Source organism: Miscanthus floridulus, chromosome 3 (assembly GCF_019320115.1).
Source record: "Miscanthus floridulus cultivar M001 chromosome 3, ASM1932011v1, whole genome shotgun sequence".
Classification (NCBI taxonomy): Eukaryota; Viridiplantae; Streptophyta; class Magnoliopsida; order Poales; family Poaceae; genus Miscanthus; species Miscanthus floridulus.
This window is the reverse complement of record NC_089582.1, coordinates 97,221,138-97,232,721: the sequence shown is the minus strand read 5'-3', so window position 1 is coordinate 97,232,721 and position 11,584 is coordinate 97,221,138. Positions and strand designations below refer to the sequence as shown.

At 48.0% G+C, this 11,584-nt stretch overlaps 1 protein-coding gene and 1 non-coding gene across 2 annotated transcripts; both read left to right on the top strand.

The window, feature by feature from the left end:
• The first annotated feature begins 5,586 nt into the window (after nt 1–5,586).
• Nucleotides 5,587–5,660, top strand: TRNAI-AAU (transfer RNA isoleucine (anticodon AAU)). The gene has a single exon. It is a non-coding gene; the product is annotated as a tRNA-Ile (tRNA).
• A 1,810-nt stretch (nt 5,661–7,470) lies between these two features.
• LOC136544092 (NAC domain-containing protein 92-like) lies at nt 7,471–8,557 on the top strand. The gene is made up of 2 exons (XM_066536361.1): nt 7,471–7,989; nt 8,114–8,557. Exons 1-2 carry the CDS (start codon nt 7,471–7,473, stop codon nt 8,555–8,557), a joined length of 963 nt encoding a protein of 320 aa, XP_066392458.1.
• Nucleotides 8,558–11,584: the final 3,027 nt, after the last annotated feature.

Here is an 11,584-nt window from a genome sequence, read left to right as displayed (position 1 = left end):
CGTTCGGTCGAGTACAGTAAGCATCCAAGAGCGATCGGACCTTGATAGCGTCCGGTCATCACTTAAAAACTATTGCGCGGGTTGAACTGACCAGAGCGTCCGATCAGCATGACCGGAGCGTCTGGTCACCCCGCAGAAGCTCATAACGGTTCATTTTTCAGGCTGTCTTATAAATAGAAGCTCCACTCGTGTGTGGAGTTACTTTTGCTCATTTCAACAGCTGAGAAACACGTTTGTGAGTGCCAAGAAGAGCAAGGTCCTAGTGAGGTGTTTGTGATTTGAGAATCCAAGAGTGAAACCTCATTAGTGAATCAAGAGTAGACAAGTGTGCATCCATCTTCTCATTAGGCTTCGCGTGGTCAAGTGAGAGTTCGTGCTTGTTATTCTTGGTGATCGCCATCACCTAGACGGCTTGGTGGTGATTGGGAGCTTGGTGTTCACCCGGCGGAGCTTGTGGGTGACCCAACTCAAGTTGTGAGCGGCTTTGGGTGATTCGCCGTGACGGAGTGTCGAAGAATCAACCCGTAGAGAGCACTTGATCCTTGCGCAGATCAAGGGGGAGCTACACCCTTGCGCAGGTGCTCCAACGAGGACTAGTGGGGAGTGGCGACTCTCCGATACCTCGGCAAAACATCGCCGCGTTCCTCTCTCCATTTACTTTGAGCATTTACTTTAAGTATTTACTTTGAGCAATTCAATACTTGTCTTTACATTCATAGAACTGCCATGCTAGAGTAAGTTTGGAACATAGGTTGCAAGTCTTTTGTGCGTTAATTTGATAGAAACACTTTTCTAGGCACAAGTGGTTAATTGGGCTATCCGTAGGATTTGATTATTGCAAGAAAATTTAGAATTAGCCCAATTCACTCCCCCTCTTGGGCATCTTGATCCTTTCAGATAGCTTGACACAGGGCATGGCGGACGACATGCCGGTCGCCGTATGTCGACAGCGTAAAGAGTTGAGGCTCAGTTGGTGCAGAGGCCGAGCCATCGTGGGGGGCTCGATGGGCGCGAATCTCGAGGCTGCCAAGACCCTGAAGCGGATTGCCGAGGCTCGGAGGGAGCAGTTGGTCCCGTACACTGATTTCGAGGCTACAGTGACCCGGACTTTATTCCCCACGCCGCGCTGTCCTTGGAGCAGGGGTTAGATAGCATAGTGCAGTGCGGGCGTCAGTCGTGGGCACAATACCAAGCACAGCGGCCGGTAACCCCTGCCTCGTCCTGTCTCGGATGGCATGGTGTTGATGTGACTTCCCATCTTGTCGGCCACTCCGCTGTGTCGTGCTGTCGTCCGGCTGACGTCACGGGAGTGGTTGGTCGCGTTAGTTGGACGTGACGTTCTGTCAGGGAGATCGGTCGAGGTGGAGGCGATGGGGTTGTTGCCGAGCCGGCCTCGAGCGAGGCGGAGAATCGACACCTCGTCCGAGGCCTTACGTGCGGGGCCTCGAGCGAGACGGAGAATCGGTTCTCCGTCCGAGGACTTACGTGCGAGGCCTCGAGCAAGACGGAGAATCGGTACCCCATCCGAGGCCTTTCGTGCGAGGCCTCGAGCGAGACGGAGAATCGGTACTCCGTCCGAGGCCTTTCGTGCGAGGCCTCGAGCGTGGCGGAGAATCGGTACTCCGTCCGAGGCCTTTCGTGCGAGGCCTCGAGCGAGGCGGAGAATCGGTAGCCTCGGATAAGGTGGGGGTTAGCCAATAGTTGTCTCTTAGCTTTGATTCTGACAGGGTCTAAGCAATTTTTTCGGTTTTCGCTTAGGGGACCCCTTTTTATGGTACCTGACATGTTTAAACTGTTGTAATACTGTAATGTCTTCTGTGATGTATCCTGCTCGGAAAGAAAAAGTGGTTGATTCGGGTTTTTGAGGACACCCGACAGACTACCGGGATGTGTGGCTTACGTGTGCAACAACCAGAAGTCTGTGAGACAATGACAGACATATGTGGGCCATATGATTTGAGCGGCTCTGCCACAGCTATGTTGTCTACATAGTATGTACCACCACTCTATGCTACGGGCTGTGATCGTTCCATCCTGTGGCAAGTCAGCGAGGAGACGCGTGCTGTGGGTGGCCAGTTATGCAAGCTAGAGACAGTTAAGATCAATTTGCGATTAGGTCTAGGGATTGTCAATGTTTTTTTGTTTTCAGGAGTGGATTGTGTCCCTCTCTTTTAAGGATATTCCTTAATTTTTAATAAAGTTTTTTTTGTTCACAAAAAAGACTAGATTTAAGTTGTTGTGAACTTTCAATTTATCGGTGATGACAAATTATTAATGGTGTGTTATTTTCTCTCAAATTTTATAATTTTTTTTGTTAAAGGTTAGCCTCTTATTAACACACTGTAGGTGACCCGCAACTTGCATGGGTGCAGACATGGATGTGACATTGCACCTGCGTGTCTCGTCAAGGACGTTCATAGTCAATATCGCGGTTGCCATCCCTAGTGATGGCTGAATCTATCAATCTACTGTTAGAATGTTACTATGTCTTTTATCTCTGGACCCTATTGGCCTCGTTCACCTTGCTGAGAAAATAAGTCGAAACATTATTTTGACTAATTTGTTGTGAGAGAAAAATACTATTCCAATTAAAAAAGACGGATTATAAGACAAGCGAACAAGACCATTATGTTTTTCGTTCTTTGTTGCATCAATGAATTGCAAAGGACTACAACGGACATACCAGCTAGGCAACTGGCAGAGGCGGATCGAGCGCTAGGGCAGGGTGGGCTCGAGCCCCGGCTATCGCTGTTCGGACTATAGAGTCTCTCCTACAAATTTACACCTAATGAAGCTTGAAAGGAGAGGCGAAGCTTGGAAGGAGAGGCTAGGGATGGAAGATTACGAGATAAGTCATTTCTGACTTATTTTCTAGATCCGGCACTGGCACCTGGGACAAACCATAGTCGTCATGCGCCTTGACGGTGTCTTCTTGAAGGTACGGGGTTTCGGGTCTTAAAATTTTTCATAAGAATATCTTGCGCGTGGTGCTCTCGACGAGTCTTATCCGAAGATGTATCCTTCGTATTGCGCTCATCGACGCAGAGGCCGAGACACAATTACTTGTCCACTTACCTGATTGAATGCATTGTGAATGCGTGAGCGGCCGTATATCCTCCGTACAAGTGAGCTGTGTGTCATCTGCCAGGGTTCGGAGCTCAACTCTGTTAACGCCGTGAAATGGTTTTGGCTGGTTTGAGCTGCGTGACAACTGACAAAAGGAAATAAGTCGAGGCTCAAGCGAACGTGCGTTGTGAGGCTATCCGCTTCTCAACATTTTCGGCTGTCCACTACTCGGAGATCTGTGTCGTCTTTCAAAACCTGGGCGCTGGTCTATACTTGTCATCACATGGTCAAAAAGCAGAAGTTTGAGTGGACTTTTGACGAACCCAGAAACACATTCAGAACATCACTACGTTTTACGCACGCAGCATTCTTTGAAGTTGCGTCGCTGCATTCCTACGGCCGGGCACGGGCATCTCTTGCATTGCGTTTGCTCAAAATCTGCAGCCATATCCGGGATCCTTTTCCCTTCTGACGAAGGCACGAAGCGCCAATAATGAGAAGATGCTACTACAGTTGGCTCAACTAGCAGCAGTGTACTGCCGCCCTGCCGAAACGCCGGGACGGACGCCGGCGGACGACTTGTGATCTCTGTGCCTGTGCGTGTCCTGCGACTTTTTGACTGGGCAAGGACCCCGCTTCCGCGGCTTTTTCCGTGCGAAACACCTGGTGCCAATGTGCCATGCACAGTCACCGCACGCAACGCAAAGAGGCCGGTACCCGCGCCGGTGGAGGCTTACCGGGAAACAGTCCGAGTTGCTGTAGCCCGCGTCCGCGCGCACCGGCGACCAACCAGCGCCAACGCATGAACGCCGGCGGCGGCGGGTCGCAAGCAGCAGCGGCGTTCCACTGTTGTCTAGCGCATGCATGTACGATGCCAAGCTGAAACTTCGGTCGACCTTTGCAAAACTGAAGTGGACGCTTCCTGGCTTGCTGCCATGCTAAGAGCAAGTCTAACAATTTAGCCTGCTGCCGGCTGCAAGAGCATGCCATGTCATATACAGTCAGTTATATAGTCAACTCATATTATGGCTTAGCTGTTTGACGGGCTGTAGCATTTAATGATCACAGTACAAGAGTACGTGAAATGGAAAAAAAACGCCAGCTTCTCGCTCGCAGCCGGCTAGAAAAAGACGTTTTCTCCTCGTACGTTGCGCTGCAGTCGACGAGGAGTTTACCGCCCGCTCCAAATTCTCTCTCTTTACGTGGCTGGTTTTTCGATGACGTGGATCCTCCTCGCCGGCTAAAAGGCGATTATTATACCTGCTCTAACCGGTGATCGCAGTGCATCGTCCCAATACTCCTGCATTTTCTTAGCAGCTCAGAGATTCTACACAAGTGGCACAATAATCCGATTCCCTCCTCAAGTCAGAGGACAGGGGGGAAGCAGAACACTTTACAACTCCTACCGAGACGGTCTCCGATGGATGACCCACGTGAAGATCCAAAACTAAAATGGATCGTGGTGTATCAGCCTCCAACAGAATATTTATATATAAGACTTATTTTGGGTTAGAGTAGAGGTACAATGCAAATATGAGTATCCTCTCTCATGAGGACTCATTTGCAGAAATGATTCTCTTTTGGTCTTGTTGCTGGAGAAGACAAAAAATAGATATTAAACAGTTTACCTGCTACCCAAACATAGAATGAGTCTTATATTGTAGGTGATAGTCAAACAGGAGAGCCGCACAGCATACAGGACCTACATGCACCATAGGCAATGGCGTTGCATGCTCCTACTGGACTGGCCCCCGTAGCCCCGTCTAGGTGCCCCCCCCCCCCCCCCCCCCCCCCCCCCCAAGTCATGCGCGCGGTCCTATTAACGAGACCAGGCGTCGTGTTCACGTCACATGCATTGCCAGAATGCCAGCCGGTGCGGCTTTAAGAAGCAGCGGCCTGCTCTGCTCTGAAGAAACATGAACCTGATGCTCATGCTCCCCTGAAAGATGCAGAGCAAGGGCTCATGCTGGGTAGTCTGATCTTGGTGCCATGAGGCCTGAGCCGCAGCCTGATCGATATCCTTGTACCTATATATGCTCGCCATCTTTTGATTAGCTCTTGCATGTGGGAAGGAGGCTAGCTGAGTAGTATGCAATAATGCAACTACGCATCGCGTAGCCAAGGATGACTTGCCGGCATTTCTTGGGTCGGATAACTGATCAGTTTGAGCCTGGGGATGAACAGATCCGGCCGGCAAGTCATCTGTGGCTACGCGTTTGCCTCCTTCTCTTATGCTAGAGCGGTTAAAGATGTCATCTGGATTGGAGGTGTGTGAGTGTGATGTCGTGTGCTTTCGCTGGGAGAAGTTACACGTCCTGCATCCAGAGACTCAGAGACAGCACAAGGTATGAGAATATATTCGCGACCATTCCAATTTGTTCGACTTGATCGGTGGAAAAGTTTCTTATATCAAAGGTGTTCTCGTGCTTTCTGACGAACAAAATCGGGTTGCTTAGCCATGCCATTCTCTGCATGAATATTACACAAAGAATAATCTATTTTCCAATGCTTGTTTGTCAAGGCCTATTAGCTCAGTTGGTTAGAGCGTCGTGCTAATAACGCGAAGGTCGCAGGTTCGAGACCTGCATGGGCCAAAAAAAAAATTTTTTTGCTTATTTTCTATGCATGTTTTTGGGCCAGGATTTTTTTTTTTTTGCTTCTTTTCTATGCATTTTTTCGTGCATTCTAACCTTCGGCTTCTTTTCTATGTTTTTTTTTGTGTGCATTCTACCTGCATGGGCCAGAATGCTAGATTACCTCTTTTTTTATGCATTCGTTCCTTCCTAGGTCGATTTGAAGCCCATAACTGAAGAAAGGCCCTCTATTTTACGCCAGATTTTTTTTTTTTTTTTGCATCTTTCTTGTGCATTCGTTCCTTCCTGGGTCGATAGGAAGCCCGCAACTTAAAAAGGGCCCAAACAGTAAGAGCAACTCCAAAAAATTAGCTCAAAAGTCACAACGTTTTCCAAATTTTCTGATTTATATACCTATTCTCTAAGATAAATTCTCTGTAAAAAATAGACTATTCCAACCGCCACCGTAAATATTGTCATCTTCTATATTAAGCCTGCCTAGTCATTTTGACCTTTTTATATCATCTTGTGTCGTCCATGAATTCCACTACACAGCTTGCACGGTGTATGCTAGAACATCATTGATATAAAGTAGCATATTCATAAGTGCACTCTCCCTTACTTCACAAGTTAGAGCACAAGGTCTACTAATGACTGATAACAATGGTAGAGATGAAACTGATCCTTGTTCGAAAGAAACATGCACACGATCCTAGATCCATGTGTAGTGTACGTTGGACCACCATATTTACCAGCGTTAACCCAATTGATACATGGCTTACAATAGGTTGAAAGCTACAACTACCGTAGGTTAAGTTATGGTACTATAAAATATATTTTCAGAGGACTTGATAGAGGGCTCTATGGTGGCGTTGTATTCCCAGCTGCCTCTACCAAAAAATGCTACCATTACTGAAAATCGTTTCTGCAGTAATGGAATGAAACAGAGAAATGCCTCGATCAATTTAGTTGCGATTGTTTCGATGGTACTCTTTGCAAAAAAAAAAAAAAAAAAAAAAATCATTCTAGATTTAGACTAAATCAAATTTTCTTAAGTTTAACCGCATTTATAGAAAATAGTATCAATATTTGTCTCTCCAAATAAATCTATTATGAAAATATGTTTCATTGTCTAATTAATGATACTGATATGTTTTTTTTTTTGTATATAATCAGTTAAGTTGAGATGTCACTAAAACGAGATGCCGCTCTTTTTAGAACGGAGGGAGCATGTGACACGTCTCTCAACACTGAGATAGTCTATAATAAATTTATAGTTTATGATATATATGTTAGTTTAGTCTTTCAAACATACACATATATTCATATGTTTGTAAACGTCGATGTAAACTAAAAAAACAAGGCATAATATGTTACTTTGTAGTTGTAGGAGTAACATATACATGCACATGCACCGATCCAAAAAGAAAAAGGAACAAGGTAGGCGTGGATCGACCACGTGCCTGTACATACAAATACGTACATCTCGACACGTACATGTGCCGTCGCGTACGTATATGCAAGGCTCCCTATACGTACGGAGTAATAAGTTAGACGTTTCTCACAGCCGCAATTTGCCAAATCCGCGCGTGACACCTGAGGTCGTCGTTGCCAGCCTACTATAAATTGCTCGCTCCATCGGTTGCATCGATCGAACCATCACTCCCCAATTCCACACCTAGCTTTTCCGCCCACCGCGCCACAAAGCGGCGCATCCACCGGCACCGGCAGCAGAGCACGTACTCTGCCCGCTGGCCGCCCGCCCGCCCGCCCAGCAGAAAGCTAGCTGGTTCTTCGTGTCGACTCCGATCCTCACGGACGACGATTCAGGATGGAAGGTGATGGTGCCGGCCGACGCGACGCGGCCGGGCCGCGGCTGCCGCCGGGCTTCCGGTTCCGGCCGACTGACGAGGAGCTGCTCACGCATTACCTCGCTCCGAAGGTGGCCGACGCCGGCTTCGCCCCCGCCGCGCTCCGCGAGGTCGACCTGTACAAGGCCGAGCCCTGGGACCTGCTGCCGGCCGGGGGCGGAGGCGGAGAGGACGGCGGCGTCGGCTACTTCTTCTGCAGGAGGAGCGTCAAGTTCCCGTCGGGCCTGAGGACCAACCGGGCCACGCGGGCCGGGTACTGGAAGTCCACCGGGAAGGACAGGGTGGTGGTGGCGAGCAGGAGCAGGAGCAGGAGCAGCCGCGGTGACGCCTGTCCCCTCGGGGTGAGGAAGACCCTCGTCTTCTACCGCGGCCGCGCGCCTACTGGCCACAAGACCAGCTGGGTCATGCACGAGTACCGCCTGCTCCACGGCCATGGATACACATCCCCAGTGCATGCAACGGCTGGAGCCCAAGTACAGGTTTGTGTCTCTCATGCATCTTTAGTTAGAATTGCCCCCTTCTGAAACCTAAGCATATATATGTTGACTGTGAATCTGTGATGTGTTTTGTTCTGCTTGTTTACATGCTTCTTTCTTTTGGCAGAGTGAGTGGGTGATTTGCAGGATGTTCACGAAAAAGGCACCAGGTGAAACGAGCCAGTCGGAGCAGGCGGAGGCAGTTCTCCACCCTCCTCTCGATGATCATATGCAGCCGCCAGTTGACGGCTGCGGTGGCAAGACGCCGGCGCCGCCGGCGGCAGCGTCCGACTCTGATCATCAGCACGCGAACTGCTTCTCCAATATTGCTCTTGCTATGGTCCAGGGTGACACTGATGTCAATGGGATAGAGAGCATGCTGCAGCTGAACCGCCATGGCCGTGAAGAGTTGCGGGTGAACTATTCAAAGTCAACCTATCCACCCGTAGCGCCATCGAGCTCAGCAGAAGCAGCTCTGCGACTCCGTGACGAACTGGCCGGAGATTCCTTTGATCTGCCACCGCAGCAGCTCGACTACGACGAGGCCTTTCCATTTCTTCAGGACTTCTGAATTCTGATGCCGTGCGCCAAATTATATATCGACAAAAGAAAATGCAAGTCGGTCGTCAGGCCCGTATTCTGCTTCTGCATGCCTCTGCATATGTGGCTCTTTGGCAGTGTGTACATGTAGCAGACACATGGGCCCAGGTCCCACATGTCAACCACATAATTAATGAGTGGCATGTTGTGAACCATCATGTGGTTAGATCAGCAGCATCTTGGAATTGGTGCATAGTAATCATTGTTTTCATGCATGCATATACGTGCTATACTGTAATATGTACGTTATACGTATGTTTCTTGTGTCTATATGAGTTCCACATCATGTTATATGATGTATGTTGCCAACGGCCATGTGGTTATGTCATCCTTATGTCATAGCATATTTCCTAAGTGACGATGTTTCGTCTTGATTTGGTATGTGAGTGAGAGAGACTCTCTGTTGATGGCCTAAAGCCAGTCTTAATCGATGTTTCATAAGCATTAAATAAGCTAATGTGGCATAGTATTGATGAAGTGAGATACGATAAAACTTCCAAATGATGAAATGAGTTTGGGATGAAACTTATCTATACTGTTTTCAACAAATGAGAGTCTCGAAAATAGTGGCATGAAACCCCCACTAAGAGTTGGCTAATATTGTTGTTGCCTAGCCTTGAGGTGGTGGCGGGGCGCCTTTGGTCGTTGTGCCTTGCCTATAAAGGCCCTTCTAATTGCCGGCTTAATGTTCCTCCCTCAATTGTTGTTCATGGTGGTGCTCCATTATCTTTGGTCATCGATGCGAGACCCTCACTAATGTTCTCCGTCTTGACGCCACTGTTGGTTGCCATGGTCAGAGCCTCATTTGTGGGTGATGGATCTACCAGTGTGGATGAGAAAATGCATCCGAAATTCTTAGTCGATGTGGGTGATGGTAAATCTTCTACCTTGGTTCTCCCTCTAGCTTGTGATTTGAGTTCGTTACTCTTGGACTTTGGGCTCCTATACGGCTACAGGTTGCCTGCAAGCTCCCAATTGGTTGCGGTTGAGCATCAGGAAGTTTGTATTTCCCTTGTGAAGCTAGTGAAACCCTCAAGCTCGAACTTGATGATTCGCTTGAGAAGAGGTGAGAGTTGGAAGATACTCCAAGCCTTTGTGGCTCCCTCAACAACGAGGACATAGACAAGCCTTTGTCGCTCCGCTGAACCTCGGGGTAAATCTTGTGTCTTGCCTTTTGTTGTTGTTGTGTTTTGAGCTCACCTCTAATTTGAATTGCAATATTAGGGTTTCCACCCGATCTACTTTTCTATTGAGTTCTAGCTGCAAGGACCTGGTGCTATGGGGCTGAGATACCCAGGAAGACTAGTATTCAACTCGATTTGTTATTTACACTTTGTATTTTGAGCTGCATTAGTTTTGGCTAGGAAACACGAAAAGTTCCATGGGAATCTATAGAACCTCCACAATCTGCTAACCACTACAATCGAGTTTATGTTTTTAACATGCCTATTCACCCCCTCTAGGCCTTGCCTTGTCCTTTCACATCATCTTATTGATCCTAGCTTAATTACAACTTATTGGAAGCATTAGTTCACTGGTTGTTATTCAATTACCAAAATCAAACTTAGGGCTTTTAGCAGTGAGTTAGTCGCAAGCACACGCGTCCGTTTAGAGACACAGGTGATAGAACAACATCAATTCCATGGATCATGTACCTAGAGACTCACATTAGCCTAACACGTCTCTGATATAAGGATGCATACTTTTGACGGGGTGTGAACAACACTTCCCTGATTCTAATTGCACATTAGAGACATGTAGAAAGTTTACGTGTCTGTAGCACATTGCCTGTCTCTAAAGCATACCAGAGACGAGAGATGCGATCAAAATTTATGCTATCTGTGTTGCTGAAAGGATCAAGATGCCCAAGAGGGGGGGGTGAATTGGGCTAATTCTAAATTTCTTTGCAATAATTAAACCCTACGGTTAACCCAACTTCACCCCTTGTGCCTAGAAAGTGTTTCTAATGTTCTACCGCACAAAAAATCTTGCAACTTAAGTTCCAATCCTACTCTAACATGACAATTCTATGAATGTAAAGGCAATAATTGAATTGCTCAAAGTAAAGAGAGAAGGAGGAACCCGGCGATGTTTTGCTGAGGTATCGGAGAGTCACCACTCCCCACTAGTCCTTGTTGGAGCACCCGTGTAAGAGTGTAGCTCCCCCTTGATCCGAGCAAGGATCAAGTGCTCTCTACGGGTTGATTCTTTGACACTCCATTCGCGGTGAATCACCCACAACCGCTCACAACTTGACTTGGGTCATGCACAAGCTCCGCCGGATGATCACCAAGCTCCCAATCACCACCAAGCCATCTAGGTGATGGCGATCACCAAGAATAACAAGCACGAACTCTCACTTGACCACGACAAGCCTAATGAGAAGGGTGGATGCACACTTTGCTACTCTTGCTTTCACTAATGAGGGCTGTCTCTTGGATTCTCAAATCTCAATCACCTCACTAGGACCTTGCTCTTCTTGGCACTCTCAATGGTGTTTCTCAGCTATTGGAATGAGCAAAAGTACCCCCTCACACGAATGGAGGAAGTATTTATACACCCGTGTTCAAAACGAACCGTTATGTGCCTCTGCGGGGTGACCGAACGCTTCGGTCATGTTGACCGGACGCTTCGATCAGTTCACCCCGAAACCTAGTGTTTAAGTTGTGACCGGACGCTGGACAGCGCCTGGTCAGCACTGACCGAACGCGTCTAGTCACGATTTTCCCTCTCTGGAACCTTACTGGAGTCAACCGGACGCTGGCACCCAGCGTCCGGTCACTCACCTCTCAGCGTCCAGTCGCGTCAGACGATTTTACCTTGATCAAATGAACTGACCGAACTCTATGCCAGCGTCCGATCACACCAGAACCAGCGTCCAGTCAGCATTTGACCCTCCATTCACTTCCAACTCTCAATCATACATGAATGAAGTTTGCTCCAATTGATCTAAGGGCTTTTTAGGAGCTACCTAGTGCTAGATTTAGCAAGTGTGCAC

Coding starts and splice junctions, on each gene's coding strand:
- LOC136544092 (XM_066536361.1), top strand. CDS start 7,471: ATGGAAGGTGATGGTGCCGGCCGACGCGACGCGGCCGGGCCGCGGCTG. Junction 7,990..8,113: donor CGGCTGGAGCCCAAGTACAG/GTTTGTGTCTCT, acceptor TTCTTTTGGCAG/AGTGAGTGGGTGATTTGCAG.